This window comes from Ruditapes philippinarum, unplaced genomic scaffold, assembly GCF_026571515.1.
Source record: "Ruditapes philippinarum isolate M1 unplaced genomic scaffold, ASM2657151v2 ctg2762_1_1_1_1, whole genome shotgun sequence".
NCBI lineage: Eukaryota > Metazoa > Mollusca > Bivalvia > Venerida > Veneridae > Ruditapes > Ruditapes philippinarum.
This window is the reverse complement of record NW_026863175.1, coordinates 149,857-160,520: the sequence shown is the minus strand read 5'-3', so window position 1 is coordinate 160,520 and position 10,664 is coordinate 149,857. Positions and strand designations below refer to the sequence as shown.

Below are 10,664 nucleotides of genomic sequence, written 5' to 3'. Positions count from 1 at the left end.
AATAAATGTTATATAACTAATTCATTTTTACGCTATTTGTCATATTTATTTCCTCAGAAAGTAATGTTTCACAGAAAAACCACAGATTTAAGTAGCTGACATAAACTCCCCCTGCCCATTATACTGACAGAGAAAAACAACAACAACAATAAACTTGAATCCTTATAACAGAAACCACATAATTAAGTGCCGTCCAGTTAGCTCAATAGGTATGTGTAGAGCGTTGGACTGTGAATCGGCGACCTTGGTTCGATTCCTGGTCAGTGCATGTCACTTTCGTTGTGACTGATCATTAAATCCTTTCTTCGGTCATTCATTCGCACTGTGCCTCTGCTATGGCATGTAAAGAAATTAATCATTTCCTTGCGAAAATTAAGGAAACTAGTACTGATAAAATGCTTGACAGCCAGCACAGGAACGATGCAATAGTTGAACTGTGCTAAGGTAAATTCAATGTGGCTAACTGCCCAATTTCCAGAGTGCAAACTACCAACACCATCACCACATTTTAAAAGGTGGATTACTAGATGCATGAGTCCAAAGACTCCAATATAAAGTGTATTGTCTGGCCAACCTTTATTATTTGTACAGTTTTAAACATTTGACATTTACCATCAAAAAGAGCCGCAGGTTATCCCCTACCTTGCATAAATTGTAATTGTAACTGCCATCAGTATAAAGCCAGGCACAGGCCAGCTAGCACATAAGTCAGGCCAGCCGGCACATAAGCCAGGCCAGCCGGCACATAAGTCAAAACAGCTTGCACATAAGTCAAAACAGCTTGCACATAAGTCAAAACAGCTTGCACATAAGCCAAAACAGCTTGCACATAAGTCAAAATAGCTTGCACATAAGCCAGGCCAGCCTGCACATCAATACAGTCTGACCAGGCTTTACTAAAGTTTCATCTTGATGTATCCGCTAGAAGATGTTGATTGATTGTAAGTAACTTTTCTGGCAAGCATATTATTATTTTATTCAACGAGTTCAATAAATTCATTGATGAACTTTCACGAATATTATATTCTATTAAACACAAACCAAATATATAGTCTTTTTAAAGTGAAAAAGACTAATTTTTCATTGACGCGCCTGTAGTGTAATGCTAACATTAAGCGCATCTTTACACTATGTTTGTATAACACAATCATGTCACATTAAAATATATGCACGGCCGCGCTAAGACGTGCCCAGAAAAGAAGTTTAATAATCGTCTTGTGTTATGTCGTCGCTTCCTTATTCTCATGCCGGTTTCTTTATTCTCGTGCGTTTAAGGTTGTTTTTTGTGCGTGTGCGTGTGTGCGCGTGTGCGTTTGGTTTATTTATCTCTTGCGCACGAGATACTATGTCGTGCGCACAAGTTACTAAGTCGCGCGCACGAGATACTTTAAGTCATGCACAGGACTCAGTAACTTAATTATCTCGTTCGCACCACATAGTTACTTAATTATCTGGTGTGCACGACTTAGTAACTCGTGCGCATGACATAGTATCTCGCGCGTACGAGATAAATAAATCACAAACATGTCACCTCTGTGCCACCGTAAAAAATCTACATCTATTATTTGAGCTTTATGGCCCATCTTAATGCAGTTGTTTTAAGTGCATAGTTTCTGTTATAAGCGTGCAACTGAAATACTTAAACGAAAGAAAGAGTTCTTATTTACGAACTATGAATATCTTAAATGAGTTGTCTGTTTATATATAATGAACTGCATGTTCACCATTCATTAAAGATGTGACCATGTTCTATTTCCTCTTATCAGTAATTTGGCGAAAGTGTCCTTCTATAATAGGCATCCTGTTTTGATAGATATAAACGGGAAATATTTATGCAAAAGTGTCACAATGGACATAACAAGTCTTTCCAAACTAACCACAATGCCGCGGCCAGAGGAGGCATTACCAGGTAAGGCGTTGCCTTTTTAAGGTTCTGGTTATCTAGAGAAATTTGGCTTTTTGCGTTTTTGGTGATTAAGAACAAAACATGATAATTATTTACGCCAGTTGCGATTCGTTTTTCTTTTTCTTTCCTTGTTGTCTTCTCAGTTTGGATGAACCCTAATTAATACAGGGTGATGTCCAGTTTGAGCTTTTATATTTCGAACTACATGTACATTGAAACCAAACATTGATGCACGTTTTGGGCAATATGAATAAGGCCTCTATCTGTGACAACGTTTACATGAGGTCATGAGATGGGTTATCATGTAATCCTAACTGCAAATTAGCTACTAGTTTATCTTATTTTTTCATCGGTAAAGCATTCAATTTTAGGATTCCAATGAAACCCAAGTAAAACAAAAACAACGTTTTTAACAGCAGATAAATAATCCTGCAGAATATTCAGGAGTATTTTGCGTTTTTAAGTAGTGGTAACTGTTGAAATGTTGTTTTTTTATGATGTATTGTATATTTTTAAGGTAGGGAAGAAAAGATGGTGGTATCTCCAACACATGTTGTCAATGGCAACCCGACTCTTCCGCCATTTCCGGAAAACATGCAAATGGCGATGTTTGGTAAATAATTTCGTTTAGTTTAAAAAAAAAAAAAAAAACTGTGTGATTTTAACCTATTATAAATTTGAATGTGCACTATCATTGTGTTCATGCCCAAGTATTTTTATGCTATGTTGCTTTTATTATATTAGTAAGCAGAAATCTTACTAAACCTCAACTGATTATTATTATTATTATTGTCCAGTTATGTTCCCGGAATACTGTTCACAACATGAATACAACCCCTTTGCTAATTTCTACTCGTGGTCTTAAGAATAAAAGAATGCGAAGTCATTTATAACCCCCTTTTTATATTAAAATACAAATCCACATCCGAATTCTTTTGAAGAGGAATGAAATAATCAACTCATTCGTGAGTAATTAAACAACTATGTATACGCATGTATGTGCACGCACGTGTTTGCATTCAATAAAATACAAACCATTAGATGTTCAAACATGACAATAGTAATTCGCAAATCATATAGAATTTTTCCATTTTAGGAATGGGGTGTTTCTGGGGTGTAGAAAGGTTGTTCTGGAGACAACAAGGGGTGTACTCTACCCAGGTAAGACCCTTGCACAATCTTTTTTTTTTTATCAAAGCACTGGAAAGCCGATCTTTTCTTCTTGAAAATGTAGTAGGTTTTAAGGATAAATAGGAGGTTGGTTTAACGATTTTTCCTAGCAATAACCAGTGCTTGTCAAATTAAGGTACATGTAATTAATTGTCGGTTTTAATCTTATAAACTATTTCTCTTTGGCCAATTGAGCAAAATTTAAATACATTTATTACTTTTTGTCCAACAATTCGTGCATGAAGCCTAAAGACATTACATACCTTTTCTCGCTTTTTCTTCTCTGTGCTGCAAACAGCTTGTAAAATTAAGTCTACGCCGCTCACGGTGTACCAAACAGTTTTACAAAGGTTCGCTTATTTTCATCAGACGAGTAACAAATCAAAATTTGATGTATGTCATTTAAATGCGAATTCACATTATATTTTACTCTCTGATAAAATAAATATTCTCTTTCATAGGCAGGGTACTCTTCCGGTTACACGTGTAATCCCACTTACCCAGAAGTACGAACGGGCAGAACTGGACATGCCGAGGTTGTCAGGGTTATACATGATCCGGATATTATATCATATAGTGAACTATTGAAAGTAAGAACACACATTCATATGGTAGCTGATTTGTGCCATGTTGTATTTTTACTCCGCGAGACGGCGAGCGAAAACACGACATGGCAAAAATCAGCCACCAAACCTTCAATTTTTTGTTAAAGGCCCATTATGCTACAGAAATCATTTTTAAATCTCAAAAACTGTTCATTTTGGTATCTTGTTACAATTTCTAAAAGAATACTCATATTTGCTTTATGTTGGCAATAGATATAATAATTATAGCGAATTAGTATTTTGTATGGAAGTCAAAATACTACAAATGTACTTTGTTTAACGATACATTACTGCATGTTCAGCGCTTTTTTTTAGATGTAATACATCATTTTAAACACATATTTGATATTTCTAAAGAATTGAAAAAATGTTCATTTCTGAGGCATAATGTGCCAATGAAAGCATTTAACGCATTAATAAAAAATAAATAAGTATGAGTATTCCACTTATCACTTTTTTGTTCTACTGATTCTTTTGCAATCTTTCAAAATTTAAGAACATCGGAAAAATTTGCATATACCAAACATTAGGCATGGATCTAAATCTATATTTGTATTTCAGATATTCTGGGAAAATCATGACCCGACCCTAGAAAATCGCCAAGGTCGTAGTACAGGGACCCAATACAGATCTGGTATTTATTATTACACCGACGAACAAAAATCTGAAGCCGAGGCTTCCAGGGATAAATACAGTCGTCTGCTGCAAAGTGAAGGTCACGGGAAAATATTTACGGAAATAAAACCCGTTTCCAAGTTTTACTACGCGGAGGATTATCATCAACAATACTTGCATAAAAATCCGGAGGGGTATTGCGGTCTTAAAGGGACTGGTGTTTCTTGTTCTTAGTTCATCAATAAATCTTATAGATTTTACAATGTTTTATTTTTGTTAAACATCGACCTATTGAGAAATCTTATTTGTTTCATAACGATTTTATTTGAAACAACCCAAACCCGATTTGCATTACTTGGTTTCAATATGAAATATTAGTTGTTTATCACTATCTTACAAAGTTTGTAACTACCTTTAATTTTTATGCAATCAGAGAGACAGCCGATTTTTACATCTATTTTCACCTAACAAAATAAATACAAAAATGTGATTCTACATATAATATATATTGACTGCACAGTTACTCTTTCGCGAGATGATTATACGAGGTTTGTTCGTAGGTATTTGTATATATGCAAACTGAGCTGATATCAATAAACGAAACGAAACGAAACGAAACGTAAAGTTCGCGGACGCAGGTACAATGACGTCAAAAATACGGTGGTGACGCCGATATCATGAGAGCATTGACACATACCATTGCCGAAGAACATAAGAAGAGAGCATAGTCACTGCCACCTATATTTGTTGAGATGATTGTGGAAGAAATGTTTTGAATTCTTATAACAGATCGGTCCTCTTTGCTGCAACAACATGCTTCCGGCTAATTTGTTTAGTCATGTTACGACACTACTAGTTGATTTGAAATAAAATATGTCACCATTTAATTCTCTAGAATAACATCATTTTCATCCAACATAGTCTACATATTCTTTCACCTGCATACTTTTTATTCGGAAATAATTTGAGAGATTTACGTAACATAAGATAAGAATGAAGAGATACATATTACAAAAATTACAAAAACTATTTTTACAGAACGAATAAATTGATCTTTACTTAGAAAGAGCAAACATAAGTGTTTAAACGTATATATAATGAACGTATATATAGTCATTTAATTAGTGTATATCAAGGGAGATAGCTATTGCAATACTATTGATTGTAAATTGTGGTTGTTTCCCTTGTCATTTCACTTGTATTTTAGAGGACTTGCATGTTTTATTGAACGTTACCAACATGCTGTATTAAATTATATAATTCGAATTCTATAAAATTAACAAAAGCAAACCAAACAAATATAACGGAATAAAGATCATCAAACTATCGAGATCAAATACCGTAGTTTACATGCAAAGTAGGCGTGCTATCAGGAATATTATTCTACCTTTGTCTAGATTTTATAAAAAATGTTTCATATTAATTTTCTATAAAAGTGTTTTATGGGCTAGATAACACAAGGAAGTTAAAGAACCCCGACGAAGATGCAGGCTTTGAAAAAAGAAAATAAATAAATAAAAATACTAGTAAAGTAAAGAATAATTGGCACACTTCTGTTTATTTTTTTTTCTTTCCATTTATTCAATTTTTAAAGGAAATATTATTAAATTCTGTCAGTTATATAGATCTATTGAAGTGTTGTTGGTGTTGGTAGTTTTCACTCCGGATCACGGCAGTAAGCACATTGAAGTTACCAGAGCACAGTTCAGTCATCGCATCATTCCTGGGCAGACTGTCAAGTAGTTTGCTAGTAATAGTTGCCTTAATTTTCGCAAGGAACTGATAACTTGAACTTCTATACATGCCAGAGCAGCGGTATAGTGCAAATGATTATAGAAATGATTTCATGATCAATCACAACAAAAGTGACCTGCGCCGTCCGGGAATCAAACCCGGATCACCCGATTCACAGTCCAACGCTCTACCGGAGCGGTCCGGACGGTGGCGTCAGAAATATTGAATGGTGCATCATACGCTTGTTTTATTTAACAAGTCAGGTCTGGTACCCACGTGATGGAATCTTGTATCATACGCAAAAACCTCACACAGTTTTGTGTTATCTCAAATATAAAACAAATATCTTATCTTTCGTTTCAATAAATCTGCTTTTTTCACAGATAATGTAAAACATTCTTTCTTTTTGAAATCCTTTTATCGATTAACACGAAATCTGGTGTTAAACGGGGGCAATTCGGTTCAATTATAAAAAGTTATTACCGCACGTGTTGTACATGTCTTCCTGAAGAAATTGTTGGGAATCGTGTTTGATTCACAGACGACAACTTTTTGTTGAAGTCCTGCACCGGAATAATTTCAAGCTTGACAGAACCACCGATATCCTCGAGCAATACTATGTATGTTTAAGTCCTTAATAGGTTGGCTTCCTCGCATCCAACCACGGGACTAAGGCAAGCTTGTTTATCCAACATGAGACTCTAAAATGTGTAACAAAATTGTATTTATATATGTCCCTCGTCAAAGCAAATGGTAAGTAAGTAACTAATGCCTTTGATTATTTCGGCGCTTTTTCATGGTATACGGGTTAAAGGATTTCTATGTGGATATTCCAGAACTGTTCAGTATTTTTTCAGAGTGCTTACTTTTCATCATTTTCCGTCGCAAATACCTTATGTTTATTCCAATGAATTTAAATTTCAATATATATCAGTTAAAGCATATGAACAGCAAATTCTAAACAATGTCGCGTTGTTAAATTTGTAAACCACCCGCGCAATAAGTACTGTACAGTAGCCTACAGTAAAGTATTACTAATATCCTCTCGCAAAATCTCGGAAACTTATTGATCAACCCACACATATTACTCATTGTAGTCAAACGCTTGAAATACACACACGGAGTTGGTTGTACTGGTGGGACGGTAGTTTTATTATATTAAAAAAATAATAATAATGACCTAAAATAAAAGGTTTTATTTGAAGCAATACATTATTTGATTTACATTTCGATAATTTGTGTAGAGGATTTTATTGATTTGTGGTGACATTCCCTAACTTTGACGTAGTTTCACTTTCTTTCATTTCATTTTCGTCGTGTGTTCATTTCATACAAATCGTGATAAAAATGTGTCGTGCACTTTTGTTCGTTTGTGTTTTTTCCACAATATTTGGAGTTTTGAATTCGCACAGTTCTGGAAATACGTGTCATAAAGTAAAAGAAGAATTTAGGAAAATTAGTGCGGACGACTTAGTGCCAGATTTACCAGTTATAGGTAAGTTCTGTACACTCAAAAGTGTTGGTCTGTCACTCAGCTGTCAATCAGCTGATGAAAGGGCCGCGGGCGGTGACATCAAAGGGTAAATTGGTGAACATTATTAGACGTAATTAGTAATTAAATATATTACGTTTAAAGTGTTGACACATTTAATTTACTAATTATTATTATTAATTATGAGACAAAATAAATTTCTTCAAGAAATAGATTCATATACGTTTTGTATCTTTAAAAGAAAAATCAATGATAGAAAAAAATCATCAACTTTTATAAAAATTGCAGTTTTATTAACTAAATATATAAACAATATAAATGTGATACTTTACTAAACTATTTAATTATTTTGGGATTCTTTGTGTCCTAAGATCGTTTTACAGTTTTGATCCACTTCAAAGATTGTTCGCTAAATTAAAGAACTGCCATCATCCACTAAAGTCCTTTGATTACATGTGTATGTATTTAAGTTGAATATAAAATATACATATGTACTTAATTTAAAGTTGTGAAAAGGTTGGGGTACTTTTTTGTGCATGAATAATTTTACACAAAAGATACCGATTTTATTTTATAGATTGATAAAAAATACAGAGACCTGATGACTTTCTTACTTTAAACTATTTTAGACTATTCTTTTTTTAATGTATTTTTAACATCTATTTCATGAGAACGGATTTTTTTTGGGGACAGATTTCTTTAATAATATAATGTAGTATATTTTCCCTTTTGCAGATAATTTTTTTCTACTCTTCAATTGCGTCAATAATGAAAAGTGAAACCAGGTGCATTTTCAATAAAATATCTTCATTTTGTTCTTATATTAGCGGTAATCATGATGAAATTGCATGAGTGAAGTGAATTAACAGCAGGAGTGGTAGAGCTTTTGTATACACGCCCTGTCTGTTTGCTGAGGAAAAAATGAAACTGTCATGGATGTTGCGTAAAACCATTTTTTTTAACGCTGCATTCTGCCGGATATAGGCAGTTTTCATCTGCCTATATTAAACAACTATTTACTCCCCATAGATATTATATGGTCCAGCATATATCCCTGAAAAATGGTGATTTCCTTTCCACATGAAAATCTAATTCAGTTTTTTATCCCCATAGTACTTGGTAATGTGCATAGTCATTCTTTTAGTTACACAACACCCCTTCTACCATATTTTGGGGAATATTATTGGGACTTTGATTTAAGGATTTTCAAACCTGCTGCAGGTAGTTAAATCCAGTCAAGATATAGTTAAATCAAGTCAAGATATAGTTAAATCAAGTCAAGATATAGTTAAATCCAGTCAAGATATAGTTAAATCAAGTCAAGATATAGTTAAATCCAGGGTATAAGAAGTCCTGCACTATGAGTTGAACCTATCTATCCCCCACCATTGTGGCACCACAAAATCAATATTACCACTGCTCCACTGCATTGCCACAGAAGTGCAAGGGCAGATGGAAGGTTAAAACTTGCCTCATTTTCCCAGCACTTTCCTTGCCCTGTCCCCTAGCATGGGGAATGTGTATTCAGTTGACTGATGAAAATGTAATTATTTACCAGATAACCATTAAAAATTGTTTGTTTGCCACTTCCTACCTAAACAGTTTTGGAAGACAAGCAGTAAGGTACCTTAGTAAAGATAATTTTGATCATATATTCTGTATAATAGATTCTGAGATAATTTTGTTTTGAGTCAAAATCTTGCCTCAGAGTTGGAAATAATTGCCCTTGTAAATTATTACAATATCATCTTAAATCAGCATTACAATATATTAATACTTGATACATGATATTTAATTCATAATTACCTATGTTGTAACTCTCTAGTTTGCAAAAATATTTATACGATTCCTTTGAGTGTTACTAGATACAGTCATTGAATGTTTAGATTTGTACATTAAAATAATTGTCCTAAAATGTTGCTGCAATGTGAATACTGACCTGACAACTGTTGTCAAGCATGTATCATAGAGATCTTTGCTACCACCAGCTTAACCAGCATTCAAAACTTGACATACAAATCTATTCAGAAGAATTCAATTTTGATATTTATAAATTTAGTTCATTTTTATACATATATATAATTATGATACAACATTATGATAATAAGGTATACAATGCTTGGAAAATTGAAAAAAAAATATTGAAAAAAAATCACTTGTACAGCTTCTATGTTATCTTATTTCATTAAGCTGCAAACATAGGGTAAAGAAAAAAAACTGCATAATATTATATGTATAAAATGATAACGGTAAGTAATATATTGTTACAGAAACAGCCCCAAGTTTGTCGATGAAATGAAATAAAACGTCAACTTATACTACAACATGTAAAGAAAGATCTATACTATTTCATGTTTGATATTCAATAATATGACAAACTACATTTTTATACTACAATCTAACTTTTACTGACATCAACTGGGTAATAAAAATATAAAACATCGATCAAAACAAATTTATAACTTTCCATGTATTACATGTATAGATGTATGACATAATTTGAGGACAGGTGAAAATGGAGTTTGTTACACTGTGTCAGACTTGAATTTATGAACTATCCCCACATTAGAACAATTATCCCCGCAAGTACAATTATCTTCACAAGTACAATTATCCTTACAATTATCCCCTCAAGAACAATAATTCCTACAATTATCCCCATCATTATCCCCACAAGTACAGTTATCCCTACAATTATCCCCACAAGTACAATTATCCCCACAAGTACAATTATTCCTGCATTAGAACAATTATCCCCGCAAGTACAATTATCCCCTCAAGTACAATTATCCCCTCAAGTACAATTATCCCCACAAGTACACATATCCTTACAATTATCCCCTCAAGAACAATAATTCCTACAATTATCCCTATCATTATCCCCACAAGTACAGTTATCCCTACAATTGTCCCCACAAGTACAATTATCCCCACAAGTACAATTAAATACAATTATGAATTAATCTACTATTTTGGTCATGAAACCTTAGTAGTACTAAGTACTGTTAAGGAATGATAAAAGCAAGTTTATAAAATTCCTTAAATACAAGATAAACGTCTTTTGATACAATTGTGGTGAAATTGACAGCGGAAGAACAGTTTCAGTACTTATTAATAAAAGTTGCATAAATTTTACATTATA

General features: G+C 33.4%; 2 protein-coding genes across 2 annotated transcripts in view; both read left to right on the top strand.

Annotated features, from left to right (window-relative positions):
• Positions 1-1,753: 1,753 nt before the first annotated feature.
• On the top strand, positions 1,754-4,559 carry LOC132721336 (peptide methionine sulfoxide reductase MsrA-like). The gene is made up of 5 exons (XM_060705623.1): positions 1,754-1,909; positions 2,424-2,519; positions 3,003-3,067; positions 3,538-3,666; positions 4,243-4,559. The coding sequence occupies exons 1-5, from the start codon at positions 1,849-1,851 to the stop codon at positions 4,528-4,530; spliced, it is 639 nt and encodes a 212-aa protein (XP_060561606.1). The 5' UTR covers positions 1,754-1,848; the 3' UTR covers positions 4,531-4,559.
• Positions 4,560-7,119: 2,560 nt separating this feature from the next.
• LOC132721340 (glypican-5-like) overlaps positions 7,120-10,664 on the top strand; it is a 92,826-nt gene continuing 89,281 nt past the window's right edge. The window contains exon 1 of the mRNA XM_060705631.1: positions 7,120-7,525. Within this exon, the coding sequence (XP_060561614.1) occupies positions 7,378-7,525 (148 nt within the window). The 5' untranslated portion in view covers positions 7,120-7,377. The remainder of the gene's footprint in view (positions 7,526-10,664) is intronic.